At 45.5% G+C, this 13,808-nt stretch overlaps 2 protein-coding genes across 7 annotated transcripts in view; one reads left to right on the forward strand and one right to left on the reverse strand.

Annotated features, from left to right (window-relative positions):
- CRB2 (crumbs cell polarity complex component 2) overlaps window positions 1–6,719 on the forward strand; it is a 44,490-nt gene extending 37,771 nt beyond the window's left edge. Inside the window, exon 13 of the mRNA XM_072631870.1 lies at window positions 1,653–6,719. Coding sequence (XP_072487971.1) covers window positions 1,653–1,880 — 228 coding nt within the window. The 3' untranslated portion in view covers window positions 1,881–6,719. The remainder of the gene's footprint in view (window positions 1–1,652) is intronic.
- A 2,981-nt stretch (window positions 6,720–9,700) lies between these two features.
- DENND1A (DENN domain containing 1A) overlaps window positions 9,701–13,808 on the reverse strand; it is a 695,411-nt gene continuing 691,303 nt past the window's right edge. For all 6 annotated transcript variants that reach the window (XM_072631873.1, XM_072631875.1, XM_072631872.1 and 3 more), the window contains one exon: window positions 9,701–13,385. In XM_072631873.1, coding sequence (XP_072487974.1) covers window positions 12,081–13,385 — 1,305 coding nt within the window. In that variant the 3' untranslated portion in view covers window positions 9,701–12,080. The remainder of the gene's footprint in view (window positions 13,386–13,808) is intronic.

Raw genomic sequence — 13,808 nt, forward strand, 5'->3', positions numbered from 1 at the left:
TGTACTTATAAACATGAGTCACAGAATCATGGAACTAGGAGGGATATCTGGGGGCATTACAACCTACCCACCAGTGGGAATGCCCTCTATCACTCTTGACAGTGGTCGGCTAGACTCACCTTGAAGATGGGGAACGTCCTCCTTCCCAAGGCTACTTATTTAACTTTGAGACAGCATTAAGGATTCAAAAATGGCTCCTTACACTGAGCTAGCATCTGCCTTTTGATAACTTCTCCCCTCCCCCACTGTTTCTGGTTCGACCTTCAGAGGCCAAGCAGAGCAAGTTAATCCCTTCGTCCCACGATAGCCTTCTGAAGTAGCTTGTCCAGGTTAAATGGTTAAATTTCTCCACTTCCTTTAACGGAATGTTCTAGGATGGGACAACCAACACGGTTTCCTCCTCTGGGCAGGTTCTAGCTTGTTATGTCATTTCTAGAATGTGGTGCTCAGAATTGGACATGTCGTTCTCAGTGGGGTCTGAGCCTGGCCAAGGATGCCCCCTTTTTGGTGGGGAAGGTTGGAATTCTTCCCTTTTAACAGGAACTTTTAAAAAAGCCTCCTTGTGTCCTCCTTCCTGGCTATAAGGTGAGGACAAAGGCCCTGGCCTAAGAATCATGTTCACAATGCCATTCTTTTTCCCAAGATTCCTTCCAGCCCTAATATTCAGTGACTTCTGGGGACTCTTGGGGACAGACTAAGGAATGCCCTGACTATAATTTGTACTTTTCTGCATCTTGCTTTCTTCTGGTGGGATATAGGGAGGCAGAGGAAATAAATATGTATCTAAGCAGACCAGACTGGTCATTGCCTTCTGACTTGCTTTGAAGGGGTGTAATTGTGAACCACATCTGCCCTAGTCTATGCAGAGAAGGCATGTGAAAAGGGCTTGGAGGGTCTTAGTGAACTTCAGGTTCAAAATGAGTCTGGCAGCTGCAGAAGCTAATGGGATTTTAGGCTGTATAGACTGAGATACAGTGTCTTGCTTGAGATGATAGTCTCAACATCCTTGTCAGACTTCTATTTCAAGAACCAGTTTGATTGTGGGCACCATATTTTGGGAAGGATGTTGTCAAGCTGGAGCTTGTTTAGAGAGGGACAACTCAGACAGAGAAGGGATGAGACACTGTACTATCCAAGACTGCTCAAAGAAAACACAGCGGCTGGTTAACCAGAAAACTCTGAGGGGGATTTCATCGCTGTCTATATATTTCAAGTCCTATCACAGAGATATATTTCAAACCCTATCTCATGGAGTTCTACTTAGCTTCAGAGGGAAGAAAAAGAAAACTAGGTTAAAGGGAAGGCAGATTTTTGATGCAGTATAAGGAAGAACTTCCTAATAATTAATTATGAACTGAGATGGAATGAACTTGCCTTGTGAGGTCAGTGGATGCCTCCCACCAATCAGAGGGTAGCTGACCACTTGTAAGAGAGGGGCTGGATTAAATGACAGTTCTAGGTCCATGTTTCTGCATCTCTAAAATGAGAGGGCATGATTTTATGCTCCCTGAAGTCCTTTCCAACTGTAAAAGTCTATGATTCTATGACTCTTAAGGCCCAAGGAGACTGGATAATCTATGGCCAATTCTTTCTTGCCTTTGGTACCTCACTGAGGTTCATGTCTCTCTTCTTCCTATTAATGTCTTTTGCAGAAGGGGCCTCCAGTCACACTATTTCCATTCCCATTGATTGAGGTTGTTGTACCAGTGGCCTGCGGTTGCCTTCTGCTGCTCCTCATTGGCCTCCTCTCAGGGGTCCTTGCAGCCCGGAAAAGGCGTCAGTCAGAGGGAACTTATAGCCCCAGCCAACAGGAGGTGGCAGGAGCCCGGCTAGAAATGGACAGTGTCCTCAAGGTGCCACCTGAGGAGCGGTTGATATGACACCTCGCCTTCAACCCCTACCACACACACACATCCACATCCCAGGCCACTGATGGGACTGTGGACCATCAAGGCTCAGATGATGAGCTGGCCCAGGGCAGGGAGTTTAGGGTCTATCTGACTCAGTGAGGCCACATGGGGTCCACTAAATCAAACTATAAAGGGGTACAGGAATGGAGCCATGTCATAAGAAGGTCCTTCTTCTTCCTCCCCTGGTACTCAATGGAGCTTAGAACTTCTGTTCAATGCCCAGATCCCATTATCCCTGGGCAGGCAGTGCCTGAATTCAGGAAGGAGAGGGTCACAGACTGTGCTATAGCAGAAAAAGCTCTGGATTTGGAGTCATATTTTTGGCCTGGGTTTGAATCTTAGCTCTGCTATTCATTCCCTATGTGACATTTCCCTTCTCTCTGCCTCAGTTTTCCCTGTTGTAAATTGAGAGGGTTGGATTAGATTATTTCTAAGGGTCCTTCCAACTTTATCCAATGAACTGATAGGTCATTTGGGTATCTTCTCTCTTGATGCTAGGAACAGGGCAGAAAGCTTCCCATGGCGACTCTTCCTTAAACCTGACCCCTGACAGCACTGTACCCACTTGGATGGGGTGGAGATAGGCAACAATAGCCCAGTGGGGCTCTAGGACCAGGGAGAAACTGCCTGTCCAGGGTCCTCACCAGAGGCTTCCTGATGGCCACCGGCAGAGTATACCAGGATGTGCTGAATTCTTCAGCTGTATTTCCTTCTGCTCAGTCTCAAGAAGAGTTTTCAGCTTCTGGATGCTTCCATGGATTTTCCGAGGGAATTCTGCACAGTGTCTCCCATGCTTGGACCTCTGTCTCTTTCCCCTAATGCCCATGGCAGCGTCCTACATGGGACCAAGGGCAGGAAGCATGTATGAAGAATGATGTTGAGGACAGCATCTCCCCTTCTTAACTTGGTCACCACCTTTGGGTCATGCTTAGGAAATGGGGAAGAACTCAGGGAACCAAACCTGAATGACAGGAATAATGCAAGAAAGATAGAAACCACCCTCCCCCTGCCCTTTCTTTCCTTCTTGTACCCATGTATTCCTATTTAAGGAATTGTGCTTCAGCTGGGCTGAGGCTGTGTGTGTGTGTGCGTGCGTGTGTGTGTGTGTGTGAGAGACAGAGAGAGGGAGAGAGAGAGAGAGAGATTGTGTGGGGGAAAATTTCTATGAGTACAAACGTAGTTATATCATACATGCCTTTCTTTATGTGCATACAGGCATGTGTTCATATCACACACATGTATATGCAAGTGTGTGTACAAAGCACATTTGTGCATGCACATATCTACAGGCCAAATCAGGGAAGGGGAGGAAGGAAAGTCTGTATGTCACACGTCTCTGGATTTCCTTGTGTTGTTTAGGGGCTTGGCTAGAGTTGAGCAAGGAACAGATCCATAGGATGCAGAATTTCCTATTCTCAGAATACTTTCTGTGCAGCAGCGGGGAAATCAAGATACAGAAATCTAATCAAGCCTGTGAGCATCTTCCCAATTCACAGGAATTTCAGTGGCACCTCCCTCCCAGTAGATAGGACAAGTCACACACACTGGAGCTAAAGACATGAATTACACTACTGAACTTTCTAGCCCTGGAGCCTGGAGCCCAGAAGTGCCTTTTAAAGACTTTAACATAGCTGTTTGACTTCCTTGCTTTTGGTTGTAATGTATTATTTTTATGTTCTTAGTGGAGGTGGTGATTTTCATCTTGTATGTTGTCCTCTCTCTCAACTGTAATGGTGCTTGGTCAGCAACCAACAGACCAGTGGAGGCACCATATCATCTGGTGTCTCTGCAACCATTTGCTAGGGTGTAATGGCTAGTAAGCCTCTACATGGTAAGGGAAGACTATGAGTCATTAATCCCAGCCAGGCAACCAGAAAAAGCCAGCAGAAACTCCTAGGCTAAAATGCTCTGTTCTTTTGAATGATTTCACCTGCTGCTGACTCCAGGTCTCTATCTTCTTTGGCATTAAAAAATTCCTTGTAGCTCCTGTTAAATCCCTGCTTCTCAGTGTGCATACTCAAAATCCCCTTTCAGGCACTCTATCCAAAAATCCCCACAGGAACTATGTGGTATCTAGGGCAACAAAGCTATCCTTAGCTTCCAAAGATTGTCATACAAGTAAATCTAGGGGCAAGAATAAATAGTTAGGTAAAATTGGCAGTGCTATTCCTTCCCCTTTGTTCTACATATCTGCCTTCATACTGCATACCCAGCAGCAAAAACCAAAAGCACAACCAAACTCTTGTAAAACATTCTGGCACAAAAGTGCTCTTTTCTCTACATGGGAAAAAGCACTGGCCTTGGTGTCAGGACATTCCAGGTTCAGGTGCTGGCTTTATGAGTAAGGTACACATGACTTCGGGCAGCTAGGTGGCACAGTGGATAGATGGCTGAGCCTGGAGTCAGGAAGACCTGAGTTCAAATCCAGCTTCAGACACTTAATAGCTCTGTGACCTGAGCAAGTCCTTAACCCTGTCTATCTCAGTTTCCTCATTTATAAAATGAAAAGGGAATGGTAAGCCACTCAAGTACCTTTACCAAGAAAACTCCCAATGGGGTCACGAAGAGTTGGACATGACTGAAAGACTTAACAGCAACACATGACCTATTATGTGCAAGGCACTTAACTTGCAAAGCTTCCATCATTAAGAAGTTCATATTCTATTGGGGGATACAATATAAAGTAGAAAAGTATTTAAATGACAAATTGAGGACGGAGAGGGAATGAACAACTGGGAGGAAGACTTCCTGAAAGAAGTAGCATATGGTCAGAGCCTTGGACAGAAGTGAGGGATCCTATGAGTTGGGGGAGGAGGAATGAGGGAGTACATCCCAGGCATAGATGTGGGAGGCAGAATACCAAGTTTAGGAGATAGTCAGAGGACAAGATGGGCTGAAAAGAGGAGTTAATAAGGAAAGTAACATGCTAGAGGCAGACTGTGGAGGACTTTAAATGTCAAACAGAGGAATGTGCGTTTTACTATAGAGGCCACAAAGAGTCTTTGAAGATTCCTGAGCAGGGGGAAATGACACAGCCAGATTTCTGCTGTAGGAAGTTTATTTTAGTAGTTGTGGAGAAGATGGATGTGAGTCACCTTGGTGGAGTCTGTCTCTTTCCCGTGGACCTCTCAAGTATATGTGATCCAGGGGACAGAAGTGCTAGTTATAGCTCTGTTCAAATTTCTGCCTGTGAACAAAACGAAGGGGTGATTGATACATCCTGCAACACCCACCAACAGGACACTGGGGGAAGGGTCCTCAATAGGACCTCAGGAGGCTTGTGTCTCCGTCCCATTTCTTCTACTGTTTACGAGGTGAGAGACTTTGCACAAGTCACTTTTCTCAGTGCCTCAGTGGTAAAATGTGGGGAGGTTAGACTAGGTGCCCAGTTAAAGTGAACAGAACCTGAGGTCCCTCATGTGGGTGCCATTATTCTAACATCTGAAGCTACGACGGAGCGGCAGGAGCTGGTTTTGTGTTCAGGTACCCTGGCCCGGAGATCTGGCTTTGACGCTCACCAAGGTGGCTTCATTTCTTTCTGACCCTGTACGATGGATATCGTAGGCCAGGTCCTATCTACCTCATGGATTATTCTGAGGAAGGTGCTATGGAAACCATAAAGCACTCAGGAAATGAAGGCCATTCCTGTTCTTGGAGGCCCTTCCCACCGTCACTCCATGTTCTTCTGACATTCAGTCTTCAGCCCAGGAGGGAAAACTGTACGTATAGTACAGTGAAAAGATCCCCGATCTAGAGGCTGGGACCTCCTGGGGCTTTCTCTTCACCTGGGCCCAACTCTTGGCAAAGCAAGATTTTAAAGGCTTAGAGAAAGGAAGCCTAACTATGAAGGACAAACTACAGGCAGGGCTAGCCACATGATGGAATCTGCACATGTGTAGATACAGCATGAGATGCCAGTCAGACTTTACAAGCTTTTCCTAGCCTGAGTCGACTCAATCCCCTGAAGCTGTTCACTCTCTAAGATCCTCCTTGGACTATCTAGGACACTGGCCACTCAAAGAACAGCCCCTATAGCACCTACCACCATGAAACTAGAGGAAGGGTCCTCAACAGGGCATCAGGAGGCTTGGGTCCTAGTTCCATTTTCCGCACTACTTATTAGGTGGGTGACTTTGGACAAGTCACTTTTCTCTGAACCTCACTGGTAAAATGCAGAGGTTGGACTAGGTCTTAAGGATTCTTATGCTGCCAACATCTTATGCTCTGAAGTCCCTTCTAGAATGAAGCCTGTATTCTACAGATAGCTAGGTAATGAAGAGGAGAGAGTGCTGGACTTTTGAGTCAGAAATGCAAATCATGCCTCAGTTTCTAGTGTTTCTCTGGGTAAGCCACTCAAACTCTACTTACCTCAGTTTCCTCATCTTTAAAATGGGGGGCATCTTTCTTCCAGGGTGGTTGAGGTTAAAATGAGATAATATTTGTGACTTGTTTTGCATACTTTGAAGCACTATATAAATGCTAGCTATTATGATTTTAAGATCCCTTGTCAAAAGTGGAGGAAAAGCTTGAAATATCATGAATCCACCATTGCTCAGGCCCTGTCCAGGTCTCTCCATTCATCCTCACATCAGCTACATTGGGAGGAGTAACCATTGACTATTTAGCTAACTCCATGGTCCCCACTTTCCTGCCCCTCAAGTCCCAGTAACTATGAAGTCTTATTACTGGTGATCCTATTACTAGGTAGTGTAATACAGTGCAAAGAACCATGGCGTCAGGAAACCTGGAATCAAATTCTAACCCAGAGCTTAATAACTGGGCATCCTGGAATAAATTTTCTTTCCTTAAGCCTCAATTTCCTCATTTGTAAAATGGAAATAGTGCATACACTCCCTGCCTCATGGGGTCGCCAGATGAAGTGTTTCATAAACTCTGAGGTGTCATGGGAATCTCAGCTCCCAGTCTACCATGAGCAGTGGTTTCTCTTAGCTGGGAACACTGCCAGTTGTAACCCCTGGGAGGGAGACAGGGATAGTCCCTCCTCCTACTTTAGCACCAATGAGTTTATCAGAGTTTACCCTCCCCTTCTCTCCTCTGAAATTTTTGAGGAGAGGACTAAAAAGCAAATTTTATAAGGAAGTCTAGACTTGTTGTCTCCCACTGGTCAGTTCTGGTTCTCACTTTGGGAGTAGGAATGGGTCCATGTCATCACATGACAAGAGACAATTCAAGACCACTTGCTGTGTGATTTGGGGCTAATTACAACTTCTCTGGGCCTCCCTTGTCTTATCTATAAAATGGGGATAATACCAAGCATTACATCTGTCTTTCTTCCCCAACTTTGGAGTTGGGACCCCAGCACCTGAACTGCTGCTGGGCAGGTGGTTGGATTTTTTACTGCTTCTTCCTTATTTTGTTTTGGTTTCTGTGTGTGCCTTTGATCCAGACATCTGTTCAAAATATCCAGATACCAGAGAATATTGTTTGTTCTGTAGCCTTCAGAGACTTTCATCTGACCCTGAAAGGCTAATGGGTGAGATTTGTTAACATATATTTCCAGACTTCCCACTGAGAGAATTTTCCACCCCTCCAAACTCAAGGGGATTAACATTAAAGAAGCTGATTCTCTGATGCTGTTTCTTACAATATTGGCTAATCTTTCAGGGAGACAGTGTGGAGTAGAAGATGAGGGCAGTACATCTCTTCCATTCCCCCAACATCTAGGAAGCTCAGACTAAACCAGCCAGATTCTGCTGGGAGTAGCAGAGGGGATTAACCAGGTAGTCAAAAGATTGGGTTTACATTGTGTGCTTTTAAATAAGTCACTTTCTGGGCCTCAGTTTCCTCACCGATTTCTGTTTGTCCTTAGTTCTTGAAGTGGACCATCAGAAAGATGATGTCATGACTTGCAAGTGAACTGGATTTAAGTGAGGAAGGGCTGTACAAGGTCACCAGCCTCACTCTCTCCTCCAGAGCCATCTGGGTCCAGGGACCAGATATAGATCAGGATGACTGGAGATGGCCTCCTGGAGAGGGTTGGACCAGATGGTCTCTGTGGTCCTTTTTAACTTGAAATTTCATGGCTATGGGTTAAGTCAGTGGAATAATCTTGATTCAAAAACTAATATCCTGATATTAAGGCAGTATTGGTGTCATCAGAAGAACCATTCTTTGGGAGTCAGGACACCTAGATTGGGTCACCTACTCTGCTGAATAACCTTGAGTAAATCACTTGCCATCTTTTAATCTCTTCAACTATAAGCATAATTGTTCATGATCATTCAGGCCGTCATCTTACGGAGGCCTTCTACAGATAACTATTGGTATCACTGTCTCTATACAATATCCCTGGGAAGCTAGTAGTACAAATATTATCTCCATTTTAAAGATGACAAAACTGAGGCCTAAGCCTCATGGACACATAATTAGTGTTGGAGTTGGGACTTGAATCCTTATGTTATGACTCCTAGCCCAGTGCTGCTGTCAGTACCACAGCAGCTTTCAAAGATGGTAGGGGCTGGAGGTCTGGGATTGGTTGCATACTTCTTTGGTATCCTGCCCAGCATTTCAGACTGGACTCAGCATACAATCAGCACTCAATAAATACTTGTTGATCTGACCTGGAATCAAATCACTACTTTACATCTTAGCTACATAGCTTACATCAAACATAGCTCCTGTATCATTTCTTCCCTGGTGAGGGAGCAACAAATAATCTAGAGACCTCAAGGAGCAATTTCCTGAGCAAACCAGACTGTTCTCTTCTCGCTCATGCAAGGACAGGCTGAAGGCCCTGAAGAGGAAAAACTGGGGAGATGAAGTGGTGGCACAATTGGTGCCTTTCTACAGCTAAAGGACCGCCATGAGAAAGAGGTCCCAGGAGCAGAACTAGGAACCTTCCCTACAGGAAACAATCTTAATAATGAGAGCTGCCCACAAAGCAATGGATTGCTTCTTGAGGTAGCCAATTCCACATAGTGGGAGTGTTGAAGTGATAGACAGATGACCCACTTGTCAGTAAAGTAGATCCACTCTCTGGGTAGAGAACTAGACATGGCCTCAGCATTTTCTCCCAGTTCCAGGATCTTCTGTAGTGTATAGTGTAACCGTTATCAGGACAGTAACACAATCATGGTTACTCTCTTGGTTTGTAATGACATATTTTAGTTTTGATCAGCTTCTCCAGTCAGTCTGCTTAGCTCCCAAGCATGCACAGAAGAAACTGGATCAACTGTTTCAATACAGAAGCATGTGTTAGTTAATTGGTTAGGATGTATTCCCTTTAACTCTCAAAACTGGGCATGGATACAGGTGTGAACCTGCTTTGACAAGTTGGGCTCCTTTAAAAATACAGAACCCAGGGTCTAAACCAGTCAGTTGGTATAGCACATCTACATTAGCATCATGGAGTGTTTGAGTTATAAGGGACCCTGGAATACAGGATGTTAGAGTTAGAAGGAACTTCAGAATACAGAAAACTGTCAATGAAATTCCCACAGGTTTTGCCAATTGTATCAGCTCTAACTCTGCCAGCTCTATATCCTGTAGCTAAAAGGGGTCATGGAATACAGTGTTAACACATGAAAGGTCAGAGCTGTAAAGGACTGAAGAGATTGCCTTCTCTCACCTCTTCATTTTAACTCAGGAGAAAATGAACCCAGGAAGAAGTGTCTTGTCTGAGTTTCCAGAGTCCTGGCAGAGGTGACACTTGAGCTCACCTCCATTATCCCTCAGCTCAGGGATTTTCCCACAGTACCAAGCTGCCTCCCTTTTTTCAGCCCCCCAGGCCTGGCATGATGAATATCACAGAAAGTACTTTGACAACCAGGTAAACAAAAGATGTTCTGCCCAAGAGGATTTTATTGAGCTGTCACAGAAAATTCCCAGGTTTGCAAATTCAATCCAGTAAGTGAAGAAAGGTACATACAGTGCTCCTATGTAGACAATACACTGACCACTATTTCCACCCAATTTCTGCAAGTGTGGTTCACAAGATGAAATAGGAGCCACTGTCCTTACAATGGTCTTGGCTTCTTCAGCGTGCTGTTCGTGTGTGCCCTTCTAACCCAGCCTCAGTCTGAAGGGCTCCCAGTGCTAGACATCAAAGAGGGGGGTGGAAAGATGCCTTTCCAGGATGGGGAGGGGTATTGTGGGTGCCTGGGCATCATTGATATGTCCCCGGGCACAGCGCTGATCCTTGGCACATGCCACTAAGGGGAGAATGAAACCATGGAAATCTAGGCATGCATTGCTTTGGGGGTCACTGTGATTGACCTTCTATTCATTCCAGTCTTGGGCTGAGGAGTCCAGTCTGGCCTGGCTTAAGGAACACATCCAAAGATTCAAGTTCTTCATCCAACTCCAGTTGATGAGGCAACTTCCCCTTCTGAATCACATATACTTTATGATTGAGGACAAAGCTTGAAGAGATTACTTTTAGTCCCTGAATCCAGAAGTGACCATCTGGTTTGCCAAAGTAGCAAGCATTCCCAGAAGTCAAGAACAACAATGAGGCCCATGTGGCTCTTCCTGAGCTGTGGACATCTTCATGATTATGGATAGCTTTACTTGGGTGGGGCTCAGAATTCAGGGCACACGGTTGCTACAGCAGTAGGCTTCATGGATGAGCCAGCTCATCCAAAATCAGGAAATGAAAGACCAGGTCGAAATGTGAACAATTTCCTTTGTCCTCAAAGGCTGTTTTTTTTTTTTTTAAACCTAGACAGCCTGAACAAGTTTCAGTTCAACCATCAAGGCTTGCCCCCTTCCAAGACATAATGAATTGGATAAAATAAAGGAGGGAAAAATTACAGATTAAAAACATCAAAACTATCATTTTTAACTTAATTCAGGTGTGGGAAAAATGAGCACTGGCTCTGCTCCTAGAGAGAAGAGGCACAGATTGGAGGCTGTGCTAAGAGCTAACCCTTGACTTTATCTGATTCTAGCTGGAGGGGAGGGGAAGGAAGGGAGGGAGGGATAACTTTCCCCTTCTGTCATCAAGAAGTAGCCAAAGAACATCTAATGTGGACAAAATCATTTTTTCTCCCTCCCTGCCTAGATCTCTTTCCTTCCAACCCTTTCTCCCTGAAAGCAGGGGTATGTGTGAAAGGAAGACCATCCCACGTAAGGGAAAACAGCAGCATTAACCCAAAGGCTAAGATGTGGAGTTGGATGTTTTCATGGGACAACACTCAGTTTGACTTTTGACCTCCAGTCTTTTTCCACTTAGGTTGAACAGGGCCACCTCCCAGGATAGATAGGCTAGAAATATCTGGGCTCTGACTTTGATAATAAAGTAAGCTACTAATGATATCCAGTTCAGATATGGCCATTTAGGACACTTGTATATCATATTCACATAGAGCGCTATAAGAGCAAGAGTATAATATAAGGGCTCCTCTTAATGACTCCTTCTGATGTTTTTTTTTTAATCTTCTAAAATTCAAAGTTGCTGGTGTCCAGGGCTGGCTCTGTGCTATGTTTTCCTGAAACAGGAATTTCAAGGATCAATGATCCCTAGCATGTTGAATGACAAAAAACAAACAAACAAACAAACAAAAAATCCAACACTCCCTATGAAAGTGAACGTGGTTACGTGATTGGGTCTCTACTTCTAGGCAGATTTTGAAGAGTGTCTAAGATGAAGATTGTCCAAGAACAACAGAACTTAAATCTTGAGACAAGGAACTGGGGTGGGGAGAGTAGGAAGAGCCTCTTCTGACACCCAACTTGGGTTTAATTGTCTTGAGTAAGGCCATGGGTAATACTGACATCCTTACCAGTCCACAACTGTTGGGTACAGTGGGACCTGACCGGATAATGGGCTAGGAGAAAAGAAATTGGCTCCCCTACTGGTGGGGGTGGTATCAGAAGGAAGAAACTAATTATCAAGGGGTCAGTGCAGAAACCCATGGAAAGACAGGGCCAAAATGCAGGCTAATTCTCCCTTCTGATGGCAGTGGCAAAAACCTTAGGAAGAACTGGACAAAGTGGGGATCATTGAGTCAAAATTCATTTCTGTCAATAGAAACTGCTTGGAAATCAGTTAGGGATGAGGAGACAGGAAGAAGAGAGAGTAGAGGGTATTATTTCTTTACAATAGCCAGTTGATCCTTCACGCTTCAAAACTCTTGGATTTAGACAAACCCCAAACATCTTCCAAAAATATACACCCCTGTCTACCAACCTCAAGTTCTTCTTTGGATCTTATTCAAAAGTTTCCCAACGCTTCCGAAGTTGCTCCACTTTCCCTTGAGTGGGAGCAATCTCCTGCTTAGTCTTCTGTAACAAATCCTCAAATGGATCCCTGGTTTCTCTGGGGCCTGAAGACTGTGATACTGGCTCTAGGCTATTGAAAGGCCTGGGCGGAACCACTGGAGGGTCTCCAGGTCTCAGGATCAACCCCTGCTTGGCCTCGGCTGGCCTTGAGCTGGATCGCACTAGGGGCAACGTTCGGATTTTAGAAGGGCCACCCAAGTGCATGGGTTGGTTTGGGCCACTTTGGGTGGGGCCATGGCCTGGTGGTGGGCAGGAGCTGACATGTGGCCCTGGGGGAGCCTGGCCAAACAGATTAGGCATGGAGAGAGCTGAGAGGCTGGGCTGAGGTCTCTGTGGGGTATAAAAGCCGGGGCTGGATGCCATAAAGCTGGGAGTGAAAGCCTGGCCCAGGGAAGCTGGAGAGGGAGCAAATGGCCCTCCAACACACTGGGTCATAGACACTGGCAGAGCTGTTGGCACATGTTGGGTGAAGGGGTTGAGTGATGGCTGGAGGAATGGGGTGGTGGCTGAAGCTGAAGGGAAGCCCAGTTTGGGCCCAAATAGGGTGGATGCAGGGGTAAACTCGCCCACACCACAAGGAAAGCCACTTGTATTGGGAGCTACAGAGCCAGAGGGAGCCTTGTCTGGCCAGCTGGTCTTTAGAGGGTCTAGGAGAGTCAACAGGTAATCACTCTCACAGCCTGCAGGGTCTGTTACCACACGTACTGGCTTGAGAATATCAGTGGCACTACTAGGTGTAGGGAGAAGCCTTGGTGGGGGTGGCAGATAACTGAGAGGTGGTCGACTTTCCAGCTCCCTAGAAAGGGCTGAATTCCCAAATGCCTCAGCTATCAGTTCAGAGGTGGAGTCGGAGGGTCCAAGGCCTGGGATCTTCCCAGGCTCAGTGGTGATAAAGGGTTGAAGCTTTGCAGGCCGGGTTGTAGGTGGTGGGGGTACAATGCCCAACTCTGGTGTCTTTCTTCCCTGAGGCCTGGGGATGGTGATATTGCCTTGTGTAGGAGTGGGGGTTTCTTCTTTGTCTCCATGGGTCAAGATGCTATCCCGGCTTCGGGGTCTCCGAGGCAGAGATGGGGTACTCCCTAGAGATGCCAGGGGCCTTTCTGGGGAAGGCTGAGAATGTTTGGTAGGAATGGCCATGTCATCCTGACCCATGCTCCACAGTTTGTTGTAAGGATGAGTGAGCTTCAGCCCAGGCATTATTCTGCTTCTTTCGCTTGAGCACAGGTCCATTCTCTGTTCACAGAACATAAGACAGAGGCTTAAGATCTATTTTGAGTTTCACAACACGGATACAGAGAAAATGTCAATATACTGAAAGCTTCTCTGTCTTGTAAAATGAGATCATCTCAAAAGTGCTTTTCAGATCCAACACCCAAAGTTCTATATTCAAAAAAATCTATGTTCTAAGGTCCCTCTGAGCTCTGACACTCTAAATATTATGTTGTACCATCCTACATTCCAGGATCCTGTCCATGTATGGCATTCTATATTCCAGGATGCCTTATAGCTATATAATTCTATGTTCTAAGATCCCTTTGAACTCAGACAGTCTAAGTTCTTGTTCTATAGTTCTATATTCCTGGAACATTCAATGTTCTACGAGCTCTTCCAGCCATGACATTCTAGATTCCCTAATTCCAATGCCTACTGTTGCCT

This window comes from Notamacropus eugenii, chromosome 1 (genome assembly GCF_028372415.1).
Source record: "Notamacropus eugenii isolate mMacEug1 chromosome 1, mMacEug1.pri_v2, whole genome shotgun sequence".
Classification (NCBI taxonomy): Eukaryota; Metazoa; Chordata; class Mammalia; order Diprotodontia; family Macropodidae; genus Notamacropus; species Notamacropus eugenii.